Here is a 14378-nt window from a genome sequence, read left to right as displayed (position 1 = left end):
TGATTTGCATTTGCCTGATGATTGGTGATGTTGAGCATCTTTTCATGTGCTTGTTGGCCATGGGTATGTCTTCCTTGGAAAAATGTCTATTCAAGTCCTTTACTCATTTTGAATTTGGTTGTTATTTGTTTTGTTGTTGTTGAGTTTTAGGAGTTCTCTGTGCATTCTGGGTATTAACCCCTTATCAGATATATGAGTTGCAAATATTTTCTCCCATTCTCTGGGCTGTCATTTTACTCTATAGAAAATGTCTTTTGATATAAAATTTTTTCAACTTTCATGAAGTCCAATTTGTCAATTTTTTCTTTCGTTGCCTGCACCTTTGGTGTAGTATCTAAGAAATTATTGCCAAATTCAGTGTTGTGAAGATTTTACCCTTTGTTTTCCTCTAAGGGTTTTATTGTTTTAGGTCTTATATTTAGGCCCTTGATCCATTTTAAGTTAATTTTTGTGTATGGAATTAGATAATTCTTTTGCATGTGGACATCCACTTTTCCCGGGACCATTTGTTGAAAAGACTGTCTTTTCCCCCATTGAATGGTCTTGGCACCCTTGTCAAAAGTTATTTGACCATATATGTGAGGGTTTATTTCTAGGCTCTCTGTTCTACTCCATTGGTCTATATGTCTGTCTTTATGCCAGTGCCACACTGTTTTGATCACTGTAGCTTTGCAGTAAGTTTTGAAATGAGGAAGAATGACTCCTCCAGTTTTGTTCTTCCTTTTCAAGATTTTTGGGGCTATTCTGGGTCCCTTGCGATTCCATATGAATATTAGAATGGATTTTCCTGTTGCTTTAAAAAATGTCATTTGAATTTTGATAGGGATTGCATTGAATCTGTAGATTGCTTTGGGTAATATTGATTTCTTAACAATAGTAAGTCTTACAGTCCATGAATGTGGGATGTGTTTCCATTTATTTATGTCTTCTTTCAACAATGTTTTGTAATTTTATTGTACAAGCCTTTCACCTCCTTGGCTAAGATAACTCCTAAAAATTTTATTCTTTTTTTATGTGATTGTAAATGGATTTGTTTTTGTAATTTCCTTTTCAGATTGTTCATTGTTCATGTACAGAAATGCAACTGATTCTTGTGTGTTGACTTTGTATCTTGCTACTTTGCTGAATTTGTTTATTAGATCTAACAGCTTTCTTGTGGAGTCTTTAGGATTTTCTGCATATAAGATCATGTAATCTGCAAACAGAGATAATTTTACTTCTTCCTTTCCAACTTGGATACCGTTTTTTCCTTGACTAATTGCTGTGACTAGAATTTCTAGTACTATGTCGAATAGAAGTGGGGGAAGCAGGCATCCTTCCCTCATTCCTCATCTTAAAGTAAAAGCTTTCAGTCTTTCACCATTGAATATTATGTTATGTTATATTGCAATATTATGTTATGTTGCTTTCATATTTGGCTTTTATTATATTAAGGTAGTTTCTTTCTATTCCTATTTTGTTGAGTGCTTTTATTATAAAAGGGTGTTGAATTTTGTCAGATGCTTTTTCTTCATCAATTGAGATAATCGTGTGGGTTTTTCCCCTTCATTTTGCTGATGTCACATACTTCATTGATTGATATTTTTACATTCAACCATCCTTACATTCCAGGAATAAATTCCACTTGGTCATTGTGTATATTCTGTTTGCTAATATTTTGTTGAGGGTTTTTGCATCAATATTCATAAGGCATTTTGGTCTGTACTTTTCTTTTGTTGTGGTATCTTTGTCTGGCTTTGGTATCGGGGTTATGCCAGCCTCCTAGAATGAGTTATGAAGTGTTTCTACCTCTTCAGTTTTTTTGGAAAGTTTGAGAAGGGTTGGTATTCTTTAACTGTTTGGTAGAATTCATCAGTGATGCCATCAGGTTCAGGGCTCTTCTTTGTCAGGAGATTTTTTTATTATACATTCGATGTTCTTACTAGTCATAGGTCTATTCAAATTGTCTTATTTCTTTCTGGTTCAGTGTTGGTAGGTTTTTTGTTTTCTAGGAATTTGTACATTTCATCTGTGTTTGTTGGTATGATTGTTTATAGTACTCACTTACAATGCTTTTTACTTCTGTAGAATCAGTATTAATGTCCCGACTTTCATTTCTGATTTTAGTAATTTGAGTCTTTCTTTTCTTAGTCCATCTAGCAGAAGTTTGTCGATTTTGCTGATCTTTTTGAAGAACCAACTTTTGATTTCATTAATTTTCTTTATTTTTCTATTCTCTCTTTCGTTTATCTCTGCTCTGATCTTTATTATTTTCTTCTGTCTGCTAGTTTTGGATTTAGTTTGTTCTTTTCCTAATTTCTTCAGTAGCAAACATAAGTTGTTGATTTGAGATCTGTCTTGTTTTATGTTTTGTTTTGGTTTCGGTTTTGGTTTTTTGGCTGCACCACGCGGCTTGCAGGATCCTAGTTCCCCGACCAGCAATCAAACCCTGGCCCTCCACAGTGAAAGTTCAGAGTTCCAACCGCTGGACCGCCAGGGAACTCCCTGTCTTGTTTTTTAATGTAAGCTGTGTAATGTAATGTAATGTAATGTAAGTTTTTTCTTTAATAAATTTATTTATTTTGGGCTGCTTTGGGTCTTCGTTGCTCTGCACAGGCTTTCTCTAGTTGCGGCGAGCGGGGGCTCCTCTTCGTTGCGGTATGCGGGCTTCTCATTGCGGTGGCTTCTCTTGCTGTGGAGCAGGCTTCAGTAGTCGTGGCTCGTGGGCTCTAGAGCGCAGGCTCAGTAGTTGTGCCGCGCAGGCTTAGTTGCTCCTCGGCATGTGGGATCTTCCCGGACCAGGGCTTGAACCCGTGTCCCCCTGCACTGGCAGACAGATTCTTAACCACTGCGTCGCCAGGGAAGTCCCTGACTTTTCAAAACTTGCACTCAGGTGCTCCCACACTGCCATGGTCAGTACACAGGTCTATGATTTCTGGGATGTGGATTGTGTCCTGGACTGTGCAGAGGCCCTGCCTCCCGCCATGAGCCAGAGGCAGGCCTCACCTCTGAGCATGAAGACAGGGCCAGAGCTCCTGTGTCCCCTCACGGGTGCAGGGTGACAGGTGGGAGAAGAGACCTTGCTGTGAGCCTGGTGTGGTCACCCTGGCTCACTCGGGGTCTTTTGGCAGCTGTCCCTCGACAAGGAGCTCATCGACTTCGGCAGCTATGTGGTGGGTGAGACTGCATCCCGGACCATCACGCTGACCAACCTCGGGGGCTTGGGCACCAGGTTCAGGTTTCTCCTGGCATCGGAGTGCTGTGAGGTGGATGCGTCCCCGTCGGTCTTCAACACAGTGAGTGTGCTACTCTCCTGGTCAACGCCGTGACTGCGCAGCCAAGGGCAGCATGTGGCATCTCCCGCCCCGAGACACAGTCCCACGAGTGTAAAGGGCCGCGTCGGTGTGGGCGGGAGAAGGCCCAGCAGCAGGACGGCCTCCGGTCAGTCTGGGTAGAGGAGATCTGTCTCCGTAAGGAGTGCGCCTAGGGCAGCAGGGGGCTGCCCCGCCGTGCGTGTTGGCAAGGTGGTGGCCAAGTGCTCCAGGCCCTGGAGTCCCAGCCTGCGGGGACGGGCGGCCCAGCCCAGACACCCCAGACTGAAAAGCACAGCAAACCCTGCCCCGCACCTGCACCTCTCCCAAAGGTGCGAGGGGGGCCCTGGTCCTCTCACGGGAAGGCTGTGCACGTGTGCTGCTGAGGAAGCGGAAACAGGTGGGACCCCATCGGTGGAGAGAACTTCCAGCACAGCCAGTGGACACTGGGGGGGATTATTTGAGGGTGAGGACAAGTGCCTGGGCCCTCAGGGCTCCCCGCGGGCACCGGCCCTCTCCTGGTGGGTGTCTGTCCGGCTGGACGGCAGCTCCACCCCGGCAGTGCCCTGTGTGTCCCCCCGGGCCCCTGAGTTGCATGCGGCAGGCACTCCTTCGGTCTGTTGTGAGCCCGGGGGAGAGGACTGGGGGTCAGTGACCTCTGGGAAAGGAGCAGAGGTGGGGTTGGGCCGCTCTCAGCCTGCTGGGATCTGAGCTGAAGCCAGGAGAGCTCGGGGCTGGAGCCTGGGGGGCCCAAGCCCGTGTGGGGGAAGAGCAGGCGTCCTGGAGGAACTTGGCTGGGTGCGCACATGCAGCAGGCTCCGGGACGGGGCCACGGCGGAGCCCGCCTGGGCGAGAGGGGCCCTGAGCCCCGGACGAGCCTGGCACGGGTCGCCAGAGAGCTGTTGAGGGGTGCTGTGGGAGCCCGCGGCCCCCAGCCCGGATACGGCCAGGCTCTCAACGTGGCCCTCCCCAGATGGCGGGTGTGGACGGATGATGGGATAGGCAAGTGGAAGCTGCCAGTAAAGGTGTCACATTCTCTTTTTCAGAGCAGTAGCTTTACATGTGAAGACAAAGGTTTTGACAGTAAAGTCACCACCAGTTTTTCCGAGCAGCTGACGGCGGGCAATGAGTCTGTGCCCGCAGATGTGCCGAGCCGGAAGGAGTCTGGAAAACTGGACATAAAGGAGAAGGAGGAGGGGCGCCCCGTAGGTGAGCCGGGCCCGCGGCCTGCACTCAGCACGCAGCCCTGGGCCGCCTTGGCAGCAGGGCCCCGAGCCCCAGCCGTTTGACGGGCAGAGGGGCTGGCAGGCCGGGTCGGAGGGCCCCAGAAGGACAGATTCCAGGAGCCACTCCAAGCACGGTTGCGTCCGGCAAAGCCCGGTTGTGCCAGTGTGGTGCCAGGGGGCTGGGCGGTGCAGAATTTTTCCAGGGCTCCAGTTTTAAGTAAGTAAGAAAATATTCATACGTATTTATATATTCAACTACATACTGGTTGTGGAGTGGATTAAAATTTGCATCCATATTTAAGCTGACAGAAGACTTAAAGGAAATGCGCAGCTTTGGACCACCAGGCTGGCCACAAGGGGAACTGCCCTCCTCCCTGCCCTTGGTGGCCCTTGTTGGGACATCTGAGGAGCCCTGCCTGGTGGAGGGAGGGAGGGGATGGGGAAGGGGCCGGGGGCTCTGCTGAGAGGGTCGCTGAAGGCCCCAGGCTGGCTGGGGCCACCCTGAACTCCGTCCGGAAGTCAAATGCGTATAACACGTGAGGACAGTTTAAAGAAGAGCGAGGAAGTCGGCAGCCCGAGCCCAGGCCGAGCTTGAGGAGGACGAGGGCCCACGCGGCCGCGCTCGCCGGACACACCGCCTCCCCAGGGGCGTCCCTCTGGCGTTGTCTTCAGCGTTTCCTTGCCTCCCTTTGCGTTTTCCCTCCACGGCCACAGTCAGAAAGGGCTGCATTTCTGCAGCGTCGGGGCCGCGGGAGCACATCCTGAGTCGTTACGTTGCTTGGCGTTGAGCTCTGTGGGGCGTCCACGTGGACTGGACGGGGGTCCTCTGCGTGGCGGCTCCTCTCACGAACATGCCTCGGTCACAGGCCACCCCCACCGGCTCACATCAGGGGGATTTCACGGCGCGGGCCGTGCGCGCAGGGGCTCAGGCGGCGTCTCCAAGTGTGTGAGTCTCCCTGGGGCGCGTCTTCGGCGCATCGCGGGGGACGCGCGGCCTCACTGTTGTTACTGCATCTGTTCTTGTCCCGCGTGGCTGCAGCTGGGACTGCGCTACCCAGTGCGGCTACCACTAGTCACATCTGGCTATTCAGATTTAAATTAACCAAAATTAAGTAATAGGAGAATTTCGTTCCTCCTTCCCAGGAGCCACATTTCAAGAGCTTACAGCCACCCGCGGCCCTTGGCTGGGTCCCACTGGGCAGCTCCGCGGGGTCGGTCTGGAGGCCTGGGAAGGGAGGCTCCCGTCTGTACTGCTCACGCCGCCAGTGAGGTTGCCTGTCTTTCCAGGTGCCTGTTTACCATTTGTATTTTCTTTTGTATGAAATACCTGTTCAAGCTTTTCACCCACTTTTTTGCGGGGTGGTTTGTCCTTCCTTATTTAGTCATAGGAGTTCTTCCCAGGTCCTGTATACTTAGCCTTTGTCGGTTAGGAGGTGGCAAATATTGCCTCCAAGTCGAAGTCGCGGCTTGTCCTTTTACTCCCTTGATGATCTCTTTTCTTAAGTCAGAGTTCTTAATTTTATTTTATTTTTTATTTATTTACATTTTTGGCCATGCCACGTGGCATGTGGGATCTTAGTTCCCCAACCAGGGATCGAACCCACACCCCTCGCATTGGAAGTGCAGAGTGTTAACCACTGGACCGCCAGGGAAGTCCCAAAGTTCTATTTATTTATTTATTTGGCTGCGCCGGGTCTTAGTTGCGCCACGCGGGATCTTCATTGCGGCATGAGGGATCTTTAGTTGCGTCACGTGAACTCTTAGTTGTGGCATGCGTGCGGGATCTAGTTCCCTGACCAGGGATTGAACCCGGGCCCCGTGCATTGGGAGCAAAGAGTCTTAACCACTGGACCACCGGGGAAGTCCCGGAAGTCCCAAAGTTCTTAATTTTAATGTTTGCAAATCTACCCATCATTTCTTTTAAGGTGTGTGCTTTATGCCTTTATAGCAACTTTTCCCCTATCCCAAGGACATAAGACGTGGCTCTTACGTTTGGGTCTGTGGTCCAGCTAATTTCTGTGTGTGATGTGAGGTAGACGCCAAGGCTCTTCTTTTTCCCACGTGTATGTCCCATTGTTCCTGCAAAACAGGTTGAAAATACTTTCCTTTCCCTGGTGGATTGATTTGTTACCTTTGTTGCAAATGGATTGAACGTGTGGGTATACTTCTGGACGCTGTACGCTGATCGGTTGACCCATTTACCTCTCCTGACCCAGCACCATCCATCTGGATTATTGTAGCTTTAGAGTTAGCCTTGAAGCCATGTAGTGTTAAGTCACCCAACTTTGCTCTTTTTTTTGGCAAGGTATTTGCTTTGGATGTTTTAGGTACTTGCATTTCCATATGTTTTCTTTGTGTATAAATTTGTTTATTTTATTTTTTATTTATTTTTGGCTGCACTGGGTCTTCGTTGCTGCGTGCGGGCTTTCTCTAGTTGCGTCGAGTGGGGGCTACTCTCTGTTGCAGTGCACGGGCTTCTCATTGCGGTGCTTCTCTTGTTGCAGAGCGTGGGCTCTAGGCATGCGGGCTCCAGTAGTTGTGGCACTCGGGCTCAGTAGTCGTGGCTTGCTGGCTTAGTTGCTCCGCGGCATGTGGGATCTTCCCAGACCAGGGCTTGAACCCGTGTCCCCCTGCATTGGCAGGCGGGTTCTTAACCACTGCGCCACCAGGGAAGCCCCTGGGGGACTGTTGATAAACATTGGTGTGAACATGGGATGCAGGGGTGCATGGGACCCCTGCCTCGGTATTTTTCTAATACTCCAGGAAAGCATCTTTCAAAAGACCGTTTTTGTAAACTCACACGTGGCTTCAAGACCTACTTTAAATCTACAGTAATCAAGACAGTGTGGTCCAGATAAGGACACATGGATCAGCGGATCAGAACAGAGATTACAAAACGTGGAGAGAGGAGAGACGCTGGGGTGCACACAGATGGTTCTGTTCCCAGGGGGACAGAGGGTGAGTGGGTAGGGCTCCCTCCTCACCTCCTCTGCCTCCTGTGCTGGCTCAGGGGGTCAGCTGGCCTTGACCCCCAGCACCACACGTCAGGAGGGGCCGCCTCCCGAGTGGAGTTTGGGCCACCCCCCACGGGAGGTTCGTGGGGGTCCTCGCATCAGCTGTGCAGCTCCCGGCGTGGGCCCCTGAACCTTCCTCACGGCTGCAGCATGGGGCGCGGCAGGAGTGCTCAGAGCAAAGGGTCTGCCTCAGAGGGCTGCACACGTGGCGGAGAAGTACATCACGAGTATGAGCTGCCACGGAGCAGAGCAGCAAGGAAGCAGCAGCATGGGCCCCTTGCCCTTTAAAGGTGGCGAGGGGGTCACCTTGATGGTTGAAAACCATCATCCGGGACTTCCCTGGTGGCGCAGTGGTTGAGAGTCCGCCTGCCAATGCAGGGGACGCGGGTTCGAGCCCTGGTCCGGGAAGATCCCACATGCCGCGGAGCAACTAAGCCCATGGGCCACAACTACTGAGGCCGTGAGCCACAACTACTGAGCCTGCATGCCACAACTACTGAAGCCCGCGTGCCTAGATCCCGTTCTCGGCAACAAGAGAAGCCACCGCAATGAGAAGCCCGCGCACTGCAACAAAGAGTAGCCCCCACTCGACGCAACTAGAGAAAGCCCGCGCGCAGCAACGAAGACCCAGTGCAGCCAAAAATAAATAAATAAATAAATTTTTTTTAAAAAAGAAAAGAAAACCATCAGCCAGTCCCGTGTGGGTCTGCAGCCTGGACCTGCGACCCCATGCTGTCTCCAGCCGAGACTTTAGGGGAAAGTGGTCCCAGGTTGGACAAGCTTCGGGGCCCAGCCACACAAAGGCCAACCCTCTCTGGAGAAGTGCAGCTTCAGCTCAGAACTCAAGGAACTCCACAGGTAAAAGTGCCAGGAAGCACGTGCTCACAGTCAAAAACTGCTCTGCCTCTTCATTACGATACTAGCAGATGGATCCAGCAGGATGTGAGAATGGATAATACATCATAAGCAAGTGGGGTCTGTCCTCCGAACACAAGGCTGGTTCAGCATTCAAAAATCATCCAATATTGGGCATCCCTGGTGGCGCAGTGGTTGCGAGGCCGCCTGCCGATGCAGGAGACACGGGTTCATGCCCCGGTTCGGGAAGATCCCACATGCCGCGGAGCGGCTGGGCCCGTGAGCCATGGCCGCTGAGCCTGCGCGTCCAGAGCCTGTGCTCTGCGACGGGAGAGGCCACAACAGTGAGTGGCCCGCGTACCGCAAAAAAAAAAAAACAAAAAACTACACCTAACAGTTAACATCATACTTGATGAAAGATTGGATGCTTCGGGCTTCCCTGGTGGCGCAGTGATTGAGAGTCTGCCTGCTAATGCAGGGGACATGGGTTCGTGCCCCGGTCCGGGAAGATCCCACATGCCGCGGAGCGGCTGGGCCCGTGAGCCATGGCTGCTGAGCCTGCGCGTCTGGAGAGACCACAGCAGTAAGAGGCCCGCGTACCGCAAAAAAAAAAAAAAAAAAAAAAAAAAAAGATTGGATGCTTCTCCTGAAGGTTGGGAGTACAGCAAAGATGTTCATTCACTCATAGCTATTCAGCACAATAAGGCAAGAAAAGGAAATAAAAGAAAGTTTGAAAAGAAAAAAATAAAATCAGCTTTATTCACAGACAACATGACTGTCTATCTAGAATATCTCAAAGAATCCCCCAAAAGTTACAGAACTAGCGCGTTTAGCAAGGTCACAGGATACAATATACAAAAATCAAGCATATTTCTAGATAGAAATTAACAATTGGAAATTAAATTTTTATAAGTATCATTTATAACAGCACCAAAAACATGAACTAGTAAGTTATAAAGCTAAGAAAAAATGTTCAGGGTCTGTATGCTGAAAACTACAAAACTCTGATGAAAGAAATCAAAGGCCTCAATAAATTGGGAGATCCACGGAGCTTGTGGATGGAAAGTCTCAATATTGTTAAGAGGTCAGTTCTCCCAAAACTGGCTGTAGATGAATGCAATTCTAATCAAAATCTAGCAGGGCTTTTTATGGGAATTGACAAGCTGATTCTAAAATTTATATGGAGGGACTTCCCTGGTGGTCCAGTGGGTAAGACTCCGAGCTCCCAACGCGGGGGGCCTGGGTTCGATACCTGGTCGGGGAACTAGATCCCACATGCGTGCTGCAACTACAAAGACTCAGTGCAGCCAAAATAAATAATAAATAAAATTTATATAGAAATCTAAAGGACCTAAAATAACAAACAATTTTGAAAAAGAACAAAGTTAGAAGACTCAGACTACCTGATTTCAAGACTTCCTCTAAAGCTGGGGTAACACATAGCGTGATATGGCAGAGAGAGAGACATAGGGTTTCAGTGCGACAGGATAAAGGGTCCAAAAATAGACCCCCACAAATATGCAAAGGTAATTCCTTGGAGAAAGAAAGTCTTGTCCTCAAATGAGACCTTAACAATTAGATAAATATATGCCCCCAAATTAACCTCCATCCATTCCTCTCGCTGTAAACAAAAGCTGCTCAAAATCATAGATCTAAATGTAAAGCCTAAAATCATAAAACTTCTAAAAGAAACATAGGAGAAAATCTGTGTAACCTTGGTTTGGGCAAAGATTTCTTAGATATGACATCAAAAGCATGATCCATTCTTTAAACTGTACCGTTTAAACTATAAACTGTACATCCAAAAAAAAAAACCCTCTGGACTTCATCAAAACTGAAACTATCTGCTCTTCTAAACAGACTGTTAAGAGAATGAAAGATAAGCCACTGAGGGCTTCCCTGGCGGCGCAGTGGTCGAGAGTCCGCCTGCCGATGCAGGGGACGCGGGTTCCTGCCCCGGTCTGGGAAGATCCCACATGCCGCGGAGCGGCTGGGCCCGTGAGCCATGGCCGCTGGGCCTGCGCGTCTGGAGCCTGTGCTCTGCAACGGGAGAGGCCACAGCAGTGAGAGGCCCGCGTACCGCAAAAAAAGAAAAAGATAAGCCACTGACTGGCAGAAAATATTAGCAAATCACGGACCTGATAAAGAACAGATCCAAGTAAGTCAGAAAGAGAAAGACAAATACCGTATGCTGACACATATATATGGAATTTAAGAAAAAAAAATGTCATGAAGAACCTAGGGGTAAGACGGGAATAAAGACACAGACCTACTAGAGCATGGCCTTGAGGATATGGGGATGGGGAAGGGTAAGCTGGGACAAAGTGAGAGAGTGGCATGGACATATATACACTATCAAACGTAAAATAGATAGCTAGTGGGAAGCAGCCGCATAGCACAGGGAGATCGGCTGGGTGCTTTGTGACAGCCTGGAGGGGTGGGATAGGGAGGGTGGGAGGGAGGGAGACGCAAGAGGGAAGAGATATGGGAACATATGTATATGTATAACTGATTCACTTTGTTATAAAGCAGAAACTAACACACATTGTAAAGCAAGTATACTCCAATAAAGATGTAAAAAAAAAAAAAACAGATCCAAAATGTATGAAGAACTTTGAAACCTCAATTAGAAAACAAATAACCCAGTTTTCAAATGGGCAGATGACTTGAACAGACACTTGACCAAAGAAGATGTGTAGATGGCAAGTAAGCACATGAAAAGACTCGACAACAGTAGACAGACGGAAAAACAAATTAGAACCACAATGGGCCGTCACTACACGCCTGTTAGAAGGGCGAGATTAAACCCCAGCCCCTGACAGAAGCAAGTGCTGGCGAGGGGCTGCCGTGACTCTCGTCGTCACTGCTGGGAGTGTGCAGTGCTATAGCCACTGTGGAGAGCAGTTCAGCAATTTCTTATGAAGTCGAACAAACCCTGTACAACCCAGAAACCCCACTCCTAGGTACTTACCCAAAGAAATGAAAACTACATTCAAACAGAACCCTGCATGTGAATTCACGTAGAGGGATTCTTTGTGATTGCCGACATCTGCTGCCTGGTGAGTGGATAGACAACCTGGCACCTCTCTGCTCTGCAGCGCTACTCAGCAATGAGAAGGAATGAACTGGGGACCCACACACAGCACGGATGCACCTCACGACATCACACTAATGAAAAACGTCAGACGCAGAAAACTGCAGACCATGTGATTCCATTTATGTGTCATTCTGGAAAAGGCAAAACTGTAGGGACAGAACACAGACCAGTGGTTGCCAGGAGCCGGGGAGGGGCTGACTACTAAGGGGCACAGGGAGAGCTGGGGTGGGAGGTGATGGAAACGTTCTGTATCTTGATTGCGGTGGGGGATACACCCTGTATGCATTTGTCAAAGCTTTCAGATGTTTACACTAAAAAAAAGAAATGGGAGAGAAATCCCTCAACACAAACGACAGAGAGCCTTACAATCTTGCATGCTTCAGACATTATCTGATCAGACATTGTAAATAAAACAAGCACACTTAATACTTTGAAAAATATCACAAAGGAATAAGATCAAGTAGAATTGAAATGAAGGACTTCCCTGGTGGCGCAGTGGTTAAGAATCTGCCTGCCAATGCAGGGGACATGGGTTTGAGACCTGGTCCGGGAAGATGCCACATGCCGCGGAGCAACTAAGCCCGTGCGCCACAACTAGTGAGCCTGCGCTCTAGAGCCCGTGCTCTGCAACAAGAGAAGCCACCGCAAGGAGAAGCCCGCGCACCGCAGCAAAGAGTAGCCCCGCTCGCCACAACTAAAGAAAGCCCGCGCGCAGCAACGAAGACCCAACACAACCAAAAATAAATAAGTTTATTTTTTTAAAAAAATAAACAAAATGAACCAAATAAAACTTCTAGCAGTAAGAATATGATCACTGAAAACAAACAAAACCCCAATCACTGGGTTAAACTGTGGATTAGACACTGCTGAAGAGACAGGGAACTAGAAGATAGAGATGGAAACATGAAAGAAGCAGTACAACATGTGTACTGTTGAGGATGAGTAAGGAGCGACTTGTCCGTCGGAATCAGGAAAAGACAGTATTTAAAGAGCTACTTGCTGAGAATGTTCTAAAATGTCGAAATGCCTCTAACTCCAGGAAGTGAGTGGGCGCATGGAGCAGATACACTGCACACATAATTAATGAAAGTCTTCCTGATCGTTAAGAAGCCTGATTCTGGACTTAGTGGAAGCACGCCGTATTCCCAGCAAACTGACCAACACGAGTCCACCCCGGGTCACCAAGTGACCCCAGCCAGCATCCATGCAAGATGAAGCAGCTGACCCCAGGGTCTGGCCCGGACTCAGGGCATAGGGAAGGACCCCGTGGGCCCAGGTCTGGGCTCTCACCGAGGTAACTCCTGAAGCAGACAAGGACGTAAACAGTGGGGTGGTGGGAGCCAACTGGCCCACTCGCCCCCACCCAACCTGGTGACAGTCGTAGCCGCTGGCTGCATGAGAAGTCTGCCACATTGGAGGAGCCAGAACTGGGGGCCTCTGCCTTTACAACCCCAGGCCCCAGAAATGGTGCATACCGCCCTGTGGTGGCCTGGGGCAGGCCGCAGCAGTGCACCTGGGGTCTCCACAGGGCCAGCCTGGCAGCCCAGCTGGGGAAGGACTCAGAAAGGACGCTGACCTTCACCTCTCCTATCAAACTGGGTCTGTTCACTTGCAAAGTCAACAGGAAGACCTTCTCAGATGAGAGGAAACAGGGTCTACCCTTCCTGACGGATGGCCTGCCATTCTTGGGGTGCCCTCCCAAATCCCGAGGGGCGGGCCGGGATCCATGGCCCACCAGTGGGGAAGAGATGTTCAAAATATGCAGGCAACGTGCACACAGACAAGGCTAAATGAGTGTGAAAATGAGGCTGCGAACATGTTATCATCACCTGAAAGTGGACAGTGTGTTACATTTCCAGAGCTCAGCAGAGCCTCTCGGGCTCCGGTGGGTCCCTGGGAAATGGCTGACCCTCCCCACGCCCCACCCTGGCCCAGCCCTGACACAGCACCCTGCTGTTTCCTCCTCTTCATACAAACCCCCTTGAGCCCACTTTCCACTCCTCCTGCTTTGAAGTGAAGCCCCAGATGGTCCACTTCTCAGCTGTCCCCTCTCCAATGCGCTGCTCTCGGGCCACTGCACCCACCGGGCCGCCCTGGGGCCGGCATCCTTCACCCACCCCCTTCCCTGCACTGGGGCTTTGGGCAACTAGGGACCCTCTCCCACCCCAGCCTCCTGCTCCAGAGGTCACAGTGCCCACTGTCCAAGTCCACCTGAGAAGCCCCAGGCCTGCGGCTTGAGCTGGGAGTTCCCGAGGTCCCTGACCAGGAGATGGCCACGGGGGGAGGGGGTCTGCGGGGGCACATCCATGCAAACCTGGGGCCACAATGATAGCCTCCTGTGGCCCCTAGCCCTGGGAAAGGGGGGGGTTGCTGGAGATGGTATTGTCAGGAGCTGTCTGCACAGGAGGGCTGGGGTGGCCCCCCCGAGCCCCAGAACGGCACCTGGTCTGGGAGAGGGAGGGGGCCGGATGGTGTCCTAGCGCCCCAGCTCCCGCTCGGGCCTCACGGCCCCGGGAGGCCAGGTTGGGGGTGGCCACGCCTCGGGTGTGGCAGAGCTGCCCAGCCATGCCTGGCTAGCCTCACACCTGGACCCCTCTCTTCCAGAATCAGAGGAAGTGACCTTGACCACCATCGTGACTGTACCTCCCAACGAGGAACAGACGGAGTTCTCACTGGGAGAGGTCAGGTCCACCTTCTTCTGGCCCCCAGGGTGGTCTGTCCATCTGACCAGAGCCGGACCAGACTAGTCTGGCCGCTGGACTCGCCTCCTCTGGGCAGTTAGCTGTCTCAGCTGGTGTCCGGCTGCCCCGTCTCAGGCTGGGGCCGGGTGGGTCCAGAGCCACGGAGGCAGGGCCCTGGGTACCCCTAGTCCAGCTCAGAGGAGACACCAATGCAG

General features: G+C 50.5%; 1 protein-coding gene across 1 annotated transcript in view; it reads left to right on the top strand.

Annotated features, from left to right (window-relative positions):
* Positions 1-14378, top strand: part of CFAP74 (cilia and flagella associated protein 74) — a 77076-nt gene that overhangs the window by 39978 nt on the left and 22720 nt on the right. Inside the window, exons 20-22 of the mRNA XM_032650577.1 lie at positions 3111-3275; positions 4337-4499; positions 14093-14163. Coding sequence (XP_032506468.1) covers positions 3111-3275; positions 4337-4499; positions 14093-14163 — 399 coding nt within the window. The remainder of the gene's footprint in view (positions 1-3110; positions 3276-4336; positions 4500-14092; positions 14164-14378) is intronic.

Source organism: Phocoena sinus, chromosome 1 (genome assembly GCF_008692025.1).
Source record: "Phocoena sinus isolate mPhoSin1 chromosome 1, mPhoSin1.pri, whole genome shotgun sequence".
Lineage (NCBI taxonomy): Eukaryota > Metazoa > Chordata > Mammalia > Artiodactyla > Phocoenidae > Phocoena > Phocoena sinus.
The sequence above is the reverse complement of the archived record's forward strand: the minus strand, read 5'-3'. Positions and strand labels throughout refer to the sequence as shown.